This window comes from Dysidea avara, chromosome 1 (assembly GCF_963678975.1).
Source record: "Dysidea avara chromosome 1, odDysAvar1.4, whole genome shotgun sequence".
Lineage (NCBI taxonomy): Eukaryota > Metazoa > Porifera > Demospongiae > Dictyoceratida > Dysideidae > Dysidea > Dysidea avara.
Genome location: NC_089272.1, coordinates 28,800,973 through 28,814,010, shown reverse-complemented (window position 1 = coordinate 28,814,010; position 13,038 = coordinate 28,800,973). Strand labels below are relative to the sequence as shown.

The window sequence follows — 13,038 nt, the reverse complement described above, 5'->3', positions numbered from 1 at the left end:
CAACAAATCACTTCCTGTCTACTCCTAACATCCTCAACACATGTCAAAATCTTGCAGTAGCTGTAAACACATTTGGCAAACTACACAGATAATTGGGTAGTGGAAGGATGTTTAGTGGGAGGATCCAACAATGCTACAAAGAAGCATTGTGCTGCAAAATCCAACCTGTATATTGACATGATGACTATTATCAGGTATTTTCCATGTATAGGTTAGGAACCTATACTGAGGCTCTTCGTGGTTTTGAAACCGAGCAAAGCAAGGTTTCTAAAACATGAAGAGCCGAGGGTGTGGTTCCTAACCGACTTAGAAAATGCGGGCATTATATATATTGCTATTTGGGTGGAACTATTGTGGGATTGAGTTATATGTCGGTTCGAAATTGTCAGTGTTAAAACAAGTCATGCGATCAGTAGAAAAGATTGAACGTGTTTTTGAAATAAAGCTTGTAACTAGCTACATTATTGCTGCTTCTGTTAGCTGGTGGATCAAAAACAGAATGATAGCTACTGTGACAATAAAGTTAAAGCCAGCACTATCAAGGGTTTAAAGTAAATTGTATCAGTGAGTGGATTGTTGTCAATGGTTAATAGTACTTGGTCTGGTGCTAGCCTTCTGTGACTAAGCCAGTATATACACAATTTCACACTTACATAACTTTTTTTTTACAAGAAACAAATAAACCTTCTACAAGAAAGCTTACCTGTTTAGTTCTTTTAATAGGGAGTCCGTTTAAAGTACAGTAAAAGCATATTAAACAGGCTTGAAACACTGATAGACATTAAATAGAACTTCTGTCTGAAATTCTCTGTTTATGATAGCAAACGTACCTACAATGTTACAGTCTAGCTCCCATAATCGAATTGGCGTAGGTGTGCTTATAAAAGGAATGGAGTAGGTCAAGCTCTGTTGGTCTATGGGCTATTAGCCTGTATATGTGTTGCAGAGCATGTATAGCAAATCAATGGTCGAAAGTGAGATTTGCAATGCTGTGTGAGGCCTGTCTGCCAGTAGTAGTAACAAAGTTAGTTAGAAACCTGCTAACAGGTTTCTAAACATTTTAGAAACTTACTAGCAGATTTCTTCATGGTTTTAAAGACCTCATTATCTGCCAAAGATCAAAGCATACTATGCATAGCAGTTTCTAATGGTTGTTGTCATTCTTGCTTTCCGTTCCTCTTTTCCTAGTATTCTACTTACCTGTATATATTAGGCTAGGAGGAAGGCCAGACATAGTGGTATTGGCATGTAATTAAATTATGTGTTGTTGGTTTGTGGTGACCACAAAGCCATCCCTCTGAGGTTAACAGATTACTATGCTGTGCCAGCCTATGTACCTGTCTCAGTTACCTCATTGCAGTACAACATACTTATAACCAGTTAGCCCTTGCTTGTGGTATTCACCTGTACATTCATCTTATATTTTAAGCTAGAATGAGCAAGATACTTTACTAAAATGACCTTTATGATAGATCCACTATATATTTCATGGCAACACAATCAAATTTTGACCACATAGCAGAGGCGTAGCTACATCCAGGGAATCAACTCACTTTGCTCAGGCATCAAGAAATACAGTATTCTGGCATGGCAGCCATGCATGAAAATGCTGTGTTTAACACTGTCCACAAAACACTAGGCTTGAGTCTATTATGCTCCAAAATTTGCCTATTATGTTATTGGCATTTCCCCAATTTTCTGCCTATTATGCTTGTTTTTATGCTTTTCATAAATGCATTATGCTTTTATTTTGTTTTTCTTTGTACAGATAAGTTTTTTTCATATGATAGAATGTAAATGGAGAAGTTTCACTTCAAACGCAACATACAAATAATAACACTAGCTTGAAAAGGGGATGTGCTCCATAGTTAGCAGGCATTTTAGAGCAGAGGTATATAGTCTGTCAGAAGCTGTAGACATGACATTTTATTGTCTAGTATTATCTTTGTGATCTTGTATGCAAATAGTTAATCATTGTGTATAAAATATTTGCATGGTTTCTGATTTAAATTCTGAGTTCTAGTAACTGGTATTCAAAGGACAGCAACCGCTCAGTATAATATGTGACTTGTATTTGCAAAAAACAACAACATAATATTATTAGCCTCCTACATGGGGATAAACACTTAAATGGTTCTCATTCTCTGTTGCATGTGATGACTGTACTATTAGAGTGTTTGACTGCTCTATTAGAGGGTCTCGATCTTTTGACATATCTTCCTGGTTTGGTATTAATCCCGGTAGACTTCACTAGTTTCAATGTCCAGACATTCACTAGCTACATGTAGCTATACTGACTCAACACTAATTTTATTAGTATCAGAGCTTCTATTGTATTGTCTTCCAATCAAGCTTCCAATAATCATATCCATCATATCACAAAATCAGACGATGAGACGCGAAATATAATACCAAATTCAATGATTGAAGCTCAGCTAAACTGCTTTTTCATGCGTTGGTACTAGTTGGCATGTGACTATACATATATGCCCTATATTACTCAAACCCACAATGAAAAACATCCTTTCCATTGAGTGTAAACCTGTAGTAAGATGGTAGTGCATTTTACTACTCGTTGTTAGGGATCATTTCACCATCCAAAACAGGTTAGCCCTTGACTTAGTGACTGTTATAGCAGAAGTTATACTTATTGTGGCGGAAATTTGTCCTAATTATGCTCCATTATGCCAGCATTATGCTTTATGCTTTTCATCCCCTATTATACCAAAAATTATGCCAGCATAATCGACACAAGCCTACAAAGCATCACGTCTCCACAAAGATTCTATCTACCATGTCTCCATCTCCACAGCTTGACTTAATTGCCATGAATCCTTGCATTTCAATACAGCAAGTCTGACATATAAAGGTAAACTTGCTGATTATAAGTCACTACATTTAACTTGAAACACAGAGATTGTCTGCCCAAAATAAATATTGATGAAGTGTGATTAGTTGCATCAGACTTATAGTGATGGTTGTTTATTGTATACAGATCTATCTACAGTATTGCTCAATTTCACACACATGTGGTGCAACTACACATAGTATTAAACACAATATGCATGTACTAAAAAATCTATACATGTGAGTCTAGAGACTCTATATTTGGATATCATAATCCTGGTCTATGGCTCCTTAGGGTGAGTTAGAAGCTTCCACTGGAACTGAGAGATCTATGGTACCGCTTTACAAGGTTACAACTGTATTGTACATTGTTATGACTGTGACACGTGCCCCACCCATGGTACAATCATTTCAGTAGTAGTTAGGGATGGCATCCACAGGTTATACTAGTCATGGTCTACAGTGAAAGAACACAGCATACGTGATTATGAGCAACTGGGTAGCTAAATCATGCTGTATAGCTACTGTATAGGCTATTCAGTTCCTTATCTTGGTTTATGGCCTCTTAAGGTGGGTTGGCAGCCACCACTGGAACTAAGAAATTCCTGTGGAGAATTACCCAGATCATGGCACCGCATTCCAGTGTTACAGCTGTACTGTACTTCGTTACAGCCACAACATTGATGAGCGATGGTGCAGTCTATTTAGTGGTAGCTAGAGCTGGTGTCCACAGATATCACTGGTTGTGATCTACAGTGAAAGAACATAGGTACGTGAAATATGAGCAACTGGGAATTTTTTACGCACATACTACAGTCTGCATGCATTACGCATGTAGTCGTGCTACTGCATGGATGCCACCTTCACGCATTTGGCACTGCTGCATACCTTCACATGCGTAATCGTGTGTACCCAGACAAACTGCATGTGTATGTTTAGTTCAAGCGTGTGGCAATACATGCAAAATGTATGCACTATGAAGAAAGTTATATTTGGGTGGTACTGTAAGTTGGAATTATAATACTCAATACTGCCAGCTACTTCAGTGAACTCAGTGTTGCTGAATAATCACTAGTACTACCCAAATTTATTGTGATACAACCGAGGATACAATATAGAGAGTATAATACTTTGTCTTTGGGAGTACTCAGCAGAGTGTGGGAGAATTCGGTGATTATAGAAAATGGTTCCTCTATAGTGTTGCAGTCTGAGTGGATGAGCTGGTGTCATTGTGAGAAGTAGTCTAACAGTTCAATTGGGTGTAATTATGTATATTGTGAATTGCAACATCCCTAGGTATGTTAGTGTAGTCTGAAATCTCACAATCAATAGCTAGTATTTATGCATCAGTAACTAGGGAGCTTTTGTAGGCTAAGGTGACTGATCAGCTTATTCTATATGTGTACATAAAAAAGAGTCAATAGCTGTAGCTAGCCATGCCATGCACTTAAAAACAGCAATTTTGTGAATGCATGTATAACTATGTATGAACCCCCACTGGGTTGTTCACCGGATTAGCTGTACTAGGTAAGGGACTTGCCAAGGTATCAAACTTGGGTTACAGATACACCCCTTCCACATAGCTACATGTAGTATTAAAACAAATTCATTTCACAAAAAGCTTTTAAGTATATACGTAGGAGGTTAAGTAGTGATCAGTTGGTACAGTACAGTAATGTATCTTGACTCCAATGCTTTAAACAAACATCTAAGCAGTGACGGATGTAGAAATTTTCAGAGGGGGTTTCAGGTTCAGGAAGTTTTCAATAACTGTGATCCCACTTAGCTATAGTCCAGCTGGGGTTGTTAACTCAGTCTTATAGCTCAGTGGCCTATAGCTACATAGATCTATAGTGAATCATAAAAATCGCTCCAAAACATTGTTTCATAGTTGATCCAGGCCTTTGCAGAAAGCAAAACAGTACTAAAACTATATTATTTTTAGAGGCACTTAACACGCTTCAACACCATAATGCCATTTTTAGTGATTTTATAATTAAAAGTATGAAGTTTGACCAGTAGAAAAGGTACCAATGTGATGCACTATGCATAACTGTTGGTGATTTTATTGCTCACACAATTCATAAATAAATTAGGGGCACGCACACTTTTCAGAGGGGGTTTCAGCTGAAACCATTGCAACCCCACTGTATCCACCACTGCTAAGGTGGCAGAAACACATGCAGGAATGGACAACAAAAAGTTAAAATGTCCTTGTAAATCATTTGATATCCACTCAACTTTCACAATGTCCTGACAATGTGTCAGTGCCAAAGGGGATTTTAAGGGAGGTAGGGGACCCCTCCCCCATAGTTGAAAATTAAGTTTTGAAAACTCTCGGAGGAAAGTTGCAGCATAGATTCCCAATGTTAGTGTCCATGAATTTTATATCTAATCCAAAACAGCCAAGCTGTAAAAAAACAGTGCGGCCCTCAAAAAGGCTATGGTGAAAAAAGATGTGAAATCCAAGGTGGCGGCCAAGAAATGGCTGTGATGGTAGGTTAATGGTAAAAATTTTAATAACGACAATTCAGGTGAATTTTTGTGCCGCTTGGTCTTGGCAAAAAAATTCACCTAAATTTCCGTTATTAAAATTTTTACCATTAACCTACCATCACAGCCATTTCTTGGCCGCCACCTTGGATTTCACATCTTTTTTCACTATAGCCTTTTTGAGGGTTGCACTGTTTTTTTACAGCTTGGCTGTTTTGGATTAGACTTCATTTCTTTTTGTATTTGTATACCACTGGCCGGCTTTGGGACTTTTTTAACCTGTCTTTTTTTTCTTTACCACAGGAAGAAGAAAAGATGAAGCAGATGTACTTTAAATATTTCTGATTTTATCAGTAAATGCACAAATTATATATATAATACATATATTTATTACAGAACTCTCCATGGTGGTTTCTTTGTAACTGAACACTCTACAAGGTGACTTCTTCTTGATGCCCTCTCTACAGGGTGAAATGTTAGTAGCTGAATAATCTACAAGGTAACTTCTTCTAGCTGATCTCTCTATAGGGTGATTTGTTTGTAGCTGAACTATCTACAAGGTAACTTCTTCTAGCTGATCTCTCTACAGGGTGGTTTGTTTGTAGCTGAATTCTGTGCAGGTGATTTGTTTGCAGCTGAGCTCTTTACAGAATGGTTTCTTTGTAGCTGAACTCTCTACAAGGTAACTTCTTCTAACCAATCTTTCTACAGGGCAATTTGTTTGTGGCTGAATTTTCTACAGGGTGATTTCTTTGAAGCTGAACTCTCTACAAGGTAACTTCTTCTAGCTGATCTTTCTACAGGGAGATTTCTTTGTAGCTGAACTCTCTACGTGATGGTTCTTTGTAGCTGAACTCTCTACAAGGTGACTTCTTCTAGCTGATCTTTCTACAGGGAGATTTGTTTGCAGCTGAACTCTCAACATGATGGTTTCTTTGTAACTGAACTCTCTACAAGGTGACTTCTTCTAGCTGATCTTTTTACAGGGTAATTTGTTTGTAGCTGAACTCTCTACAAGGAAACTTCTTCTAACTAATCTCTCTCCAGGGAGATTTGTTTGTAGCTGAACTCTCTACAAGTGATTTGTTTGCAGCTGAACTGTCTACAGAGGTATAATTATTCCTGAACCATTGTTGGTAGGTTTCAAAAAGTAGGTTTACTAAAACCTGCCAAAGATGGCTTGTGAACATACCTGGAGCGAGGCTCTACATGATGGTTTCTTTGTAGCTGAACTCTGTACAAGGTAATTTATTTTAGCTGATGTTTCTACAAGGTCACTAGTTTGTAGCTGAACTCTCTACATGATGGTTTCTTTGTAACTGAACTCTCTACAAGGTGACTCTTCTAGCTGATCTTTCTACAGGGTGATTTGTTTGTAGCTGAACTCTCTACAAGGAAACTTCTTCTAACTGATCTCTCTACAGGGAGATTTGTTTGTAGCTGAACTCTCTACAGGTGATTTGTTTGCGGCTGAACTCTCTACATCATGGTTTCTTTGTAGCTGAACTCTCTACAAGATAACTTCTTCTAGCTGATCTCTCTACAGGGAGATTTGTTTGTAGCTGAACTCTCTATAGGTGATTTGTTTGCAGCTGAACTCTCTACAACTTGGTTTCTTTGTAGCTGAACTCTCCACAAGGTAACTTCTTCTAGCTGATCTTTCTACAGGGTGATTTGTTTGTAGCTGAACTCTCTACAAAGAAACTTCTTCTAGCTGATCTCTCTACAGGGAGATTTGTTTGTAGCTGAACTCTCTACAGGTGATTTGTTTGCAGCTGAACTCTCTACATGGTGGTTTCTTTGTAGCTGAACTCTCTACAAGGTAATTTCTTTTAGCTGATGTCTCTACAAGGTCACTAGTTTGTAACTGAATTCTCTACATGATGGTTTCTTTGTAACTGAACTCTCTACAAGGTGACTCCTTCTAGCTGATCTTTCTACAGGGTGATTTGTTTGTAGCTGAACTCTCTACAAGGAAACTTCTTCTAGCTGATCTCTCTACAGGGAAATTTGCTTGTAGCTGAACTCTCTACAGGTGTTTTGTTTGCAACTGAACTCTCTACATGATGGTTTCTTTGTAGTTGAACTCTATACAAGGTAATTTCTTCTAGCTGATCTTTTTATATGGTGATTTGTTTGTAGCTGAACTCTCTACAAGGAACTTCGTCTAGCTGATCTCTCTACAGGGAGATTTGCTTGTAGCTGAACTCTCTACATGTGATTTGTTTGCAGCTGAACTCTCTACATGATAGTTTCTCTGTAGCTGAACTCTCTATAAGGTAACTTCTTTTAGCTGATGTCTCTACAAGGTCACTAGTTTGTAGCTGAACGTTCTACATGATGGTTTCTTTCTAACTGAACTCTCTGCAAGGTGACTTCTTCTAGCTGATCTCTCTACAGGGTGATTTGGTTGTAGCTGAACTCTCTACAAGGAAACTTCTTCTGGCTGATCTCTCTACAGGGAGATTTGTTTGTAGCTGAACTCTCTACAGGTGATTTGTTTGCAGCTAAACTCTCTACATGGTGGTTTCTTTGTAGCTGAACTCTCTACAAGGTAACTTCTTCTATTGATCTCTCTACAGGGCGATTTGTTTGTAGTTGAACTCTCTACATGGTAGTTTCTTTGTAGTTGAACTCTACAAGGTGATTTCTTCTAGCTGAACTATCCCTTTCCATAGTTGCATGAACTCCCTATAAGGTAACTTTTTCAGCTGATCTCTCTACAGGGTGAATTGTTTGTAGCTGATCTCTCTACAGGGTGACTTGTTTCTAGCTGATCTCTATACAGGTTGCTTGTTTCTAGCTGATCTCTTGAATTCTCTTCAGGGTGACTGCTCTATTAGGATGACTGCTCTATTAGGATGACTGCTCCATTAGAGTATCTCGATCTCGCACTTGCTGCACCTAGTTGGATTTCGTGTTATAACTCCGTGGCTTTAAGTCTGATTCTTCTACACCATTGAAGAGCCTTTCTAAGATGATTACTCAATCTATACAGCGATTTTCAAAGCATTCCCCTTAGCGGTTTATCTGGTAGGCGTGGCAAGTAGTCGTTTTTTATTAGCTAATCTCGATTCCGTAATTGTTACACACTGTTGGTTTTTTCGTTGTATCTTCCTGGTTTTCAGCTCGATTTCTTTCAAACCACAAAAGGTTTGAGGTTCAATAGTTAACCTAATTACCCACCGATTTTCAGCTTCTTCCCATACGCGGTTTACCCTGTAGGCGTGACAACATATTGGTGTTATTTTTCGTGAATAATCGATCATAACTCTTTTCCTGTTTATTGTATCCTAGCCACAGTTGGTACAGAGATGCGCCTTTATATCCCCCTTCTGTGTGCCAAATTTCAAGGCAATCGGATATGGCGTTCGCGTTTTATAGCAGTTTTTGTAAGTGTGCGAAAAGAGGAAGAAAAATAAGAAGAAAAAAAAATATGAAGAAACTAAGCCAATTTTTGAAGTCGCATATCTCGGGAATTCGTGAAGGGATTTCGCTCTAATTTGGAATGTGGAGTGCTGAAGGTGGAGGGAGTGTCCACAGCAAAAATCGTCTTGTTTCATCAAGGATGCACAGAGCTACAGAGTTGCGAAAATTGCGTTTTCTTTCTTCCTGTCAATATACTACGGGTGTTACGCGCCGGCTTCTTGGGCCGCACGACACACTACCGTGTGTCTTGATATGACAAGTAAAATGAAAAATTAGAACTTTTAAGTTGTATTAGGGATTAAAGAATAACAAAAAAGTAATGAAACAAGAAAATTTGACTACACCTAATGAAGATATCCTAATGGACAATTAATCTCTACAAGTATTTCAAAAAAAATGGAATTTATAACTAGAGTAGGGACCATAGCACATCGATAAAAAGTACTGAAACTAGCTGGAGTAGTGCACGATATTAAATCACAGTAAAACAATAAGAAGTGTTATATCCCTACTGTGCTCCAAGATACCATAATGGAATGCACAATAGGGATATAACACTTCTTATTGTTTTACTGAAATTTAATATCATACACTATATACTCTAGCTTGTTTCAGTACTTTTTATCGATGTGCCATGGTCCCTACTCTAGTTATAAATTCCAATTTTTTTGAAATACTTGTTTGTGAACTTTTTTGTAAATAATTTTATTATGATTGGTGATGCATACTGCATTCGAAATGGTGCTGTGCGCACCAGCTATATTGTCTGAAAAGTTAAGTATCCATTACGCTTCATTGTCAGCTATGTTCAAACCATTAGACAGCAGTATGAATCAAGAGCTGCTCGAAAAACATCTCTGCAACCCACACATACCAAAAGAAAGGGTTGGTGCCACGCGCCCCAGTTATATAAATTATCTTCTTAAAAGTGAAGTACCCATTACGCTTCGTTGTTGGCTATGTTCAACCCGTTACACAGTAGTACGAATCAAAAACTGTTTTAAAAACACCTCTGCAATCGAAGTAGCCACTATGAAAAATACAGACAATTTTCGTTACGAAGGGAGCCATCATGTGCTACCAGCAAATCGACACTTTCGCTGTCAGCAAAGATGAATGGGACACAAAGGAGGACACTGGTAAGTCCATGAAGAATGCATTGTATGTACTGCAGTATGCCAAAAAGCACCTCTCGGGCTGAAGCAACGTCGAACAGTGAAAAAATCAAGCCCGTAGCCTTAGCCGTTATTGAGTTATGCTTGTCTGAAGGCATCAGTCAGTCAGTCAGGCAGTCATTAGAAATTCTATTGTATAAAAAATTTTTAAAATTCCGTAGCAACTTATTGAAAGCATTTCGGGTCGATCTGAAAGCTTGTTTGGGATTAGTTTTACTTAACCAATACTGCCTCATCGTTGTCTGGGAAAATTGAGGCTGTTTTTGAGTGATGTTATTTCGTGGGCCACACCTACTGCTTTGTGGTCCCTACTATACACTACTATCGTAGTGTATGATACTGTACTTTAGTCTATTACCATGACTGAATTAGGCAACCTCTCTAGATCAACTTCTTTGCTATTCCATTGTTTCACTACTTTTAAACATATTTTTTTCCAACTTAAGATTTCTACTACTGTTTTTTTTACTTTTTAAAATGAGGGTTAACTGGAGTTAATAAAGGGAGGTCATAGAGCAGCATTTATGGGTATCCGTAGTCCAAGCCCTGCAGCACATGTGCAAGAGTAATAGTCCAACCAAGAATTTGGTGGGTAATTTGAGCATGTACGATATTGACTGTCAAAGTAGACTTGAACCCACCCACTTCATACTCTGTCCACCTGGAGAGGTGTGACCAGGTCCCAGGCCATGGAGCTGTCCTGACTCCCATCCAACCCCAAAAGAGACTGATGATAGAATCAGTATACATGTCTTCAAATCAGGTAACCTGTAAATATGCTATATCTTTGCAAATATGCTGGTTGTCATATATGTGAGCTTCGCCAGCTTTTCTGGGACCTCCTGCCAAATTCTTCATTCATTCCCCAATTACTAGTCAAATAGCCAGCACTTGTAACCAACTGACATTAAGAACATACTTATGACTAATGAACCCAGCATATTACATCAAAAGAAAGAATGGTGCCATGTATGCCATAAAATTAAGGCTAATTAATTTTGCATCTGAACACGTGCCTAGCAATCAATTATTGAAAAGTGCAGTGGCCATTATGCTTCGCCTTCAGCTATATTCCGCCCTTTACACAGCGATACGAATGAAGAACAGTGTGAGAAGTTTCTCTGCAATCACTATGGAGAATACAGGCTATAAGTGTAATAGTTACCAGGGAAGCTGTATCACATTACCATGAATCAACACCTTGTGTTCTCAGTGAAAATATTTGGGACACAAAGGAGGACAAACGTAAGTCCATGATATGTGTATTGTACTTATTGCAATTGGCAAAAAGGCGTGTGTTTTGATGACATGATGTCGAACAGTAAAAAAATCAATCTTGTAGACTTATGCATTGTCAATTTATGCTTGGATGAAGGCATCAGTTAATTAGTTGGGCAGTTAGTAGAAAATTCAGTTAAACAGGACATTTTACATAAAAATCTATAGAAACTTGTTGGAAAGATCTGGGGTCATTCTTAAGACTTGGTTAAGCTTAACCAATATACTGCTAAACTGTTAGCTGAGACTGTTTTTTTGGTTGATTTTGAAGGGCAACAAAACCCAAAACACTTTGATCTAATATGGCTTCAAAAATGAGGTAGCTTTACTAATTTTAGCAATTTTAATGCCTTTAAATTACAAAAATCATACAACTTTTGGAGTTACACCCCCAGACTCTCATGAAATTCTACTTTAAAGCATGTATCCATACAACAACTTTTATGTTGTGCTCCCTTGCATTTGATTTCTAGAATCGTCATGGTGAGTACATGTCTGAAAAGTTATTTCGCATACTGGTGCCTTGTTTTCGCAGGCGTGGTCGCAATTATAAACACAAATATGTACATATGCATATGTATGTCACTACTTTACTTGTATATTATATCTTGTGTATCTGTACTCCACCACAGATCTGCCTGGTGTTCCGATGAACATCAGATTTAGTGACATTTATGCTACATCATTTGTTGTACACTGGGATGAGGTAGATGATGCTGATAGTTACATTGTAAGCGTAAAGGGCATTGGTATAGATGGCAACAAAGATGCTCCAACACGACAGGCAATGCGTACTATCATGGGATTAACACCTGATGCAACTTATGAAGTGATTTTAATCAGTATTAACAGCTGTGGACTACCTGGTATGAACAGTGAAGTTTTCATGGTTTCCACTATTGTGATGACTCCAATGGTTGGACCCTCTACATCATTATCATCATCAGTGATATACACTGCGTCAATTGATTTGTTCAGTCCAAGGATGACAATAACAACACCTACAGGTAATAGGATATCATTTATTAAAGTTTTTAGATTGCTATGTTTGGACACCGACTTTCATTGTATATAAAAACTGAAGTTTAAGACCTTAAACTAAGTTAATGTAGGTAGGGCTGTAGTTAAACAGTAATCCATCAGTTGAACGAGTCAGTGTCGCTAATTGCAATTACATCACGTGCACATGAGTGTGCGCTTATTGAAATTATATATGTGATAAGTAGCACCATGTGTCATAGCAGTGGCGTGGAGTGAAGACAGCTTGTAATCTGCCCACCCACCTCTCGTTTCACCAGCTTTACACCCTGTAATCCAAAATGCTATCAAATAGTATTTAACAGCATTACATATGCCAAATACACAGAGTATATAGATACAGTGGGACCTTGATTATTCGAATGTTATTTGAACCCTTGATTATATCCTAACAATATGAGTGATTGTTCTATTAGAGTAATTTGGCATCAGGTGTAGTGTATATATGTTCTTTAGAGTAGTCTGGTACTGTATGTTGATGAATGGACTTTAGCTGTCTGGGAAAGTTGGTGTTATGGAATTTCTATGAATATTAATATTGTGTTGTATGGAATGTATTGAATTACATTGTGTATCATGTATACATAAAGAGGTGTATGTACTGTATATATGGGTGCTACTCAAAGGATGGTACACATAGATTCAGTTTGAGTACACTTGTATACAGATGTGATCAGTGTACGCATATCAATCACAGTTATAAAATGTATATTCTCCATATAATAAAAGTACCTTTCACAGTGATTTTTTTACTGTAGCTGTCTGTCTATTGTTTGCT

At 37.9% G+C, this 13,038-nt stretch overlaps 1 protein-coding gene across 2 annotated transcripts in view; it reads left to right on the top strand.

The window, feature by feature from the left end:
* Positions 1 to 13,038, top strand: part of LOC136260739 (uncharacterized) — a 226,248-nt gene that overhangs the window by 140,970 nt on the left and 72,240 nt on the right. For both annotated transcript variants that reach the window (XM_066054604.1, XM_066054597.1), the window contains exon 4: positions 11,855 to 12,229. In XM_066054604.1, the coding sequence (XP_065910676.1) occupies positions 11,855 to 12,229 (375 nt within the window). The remainder of the gene's footprint in view (positions 1 to 11,854; positions 12,230 to 13,038) is intronic.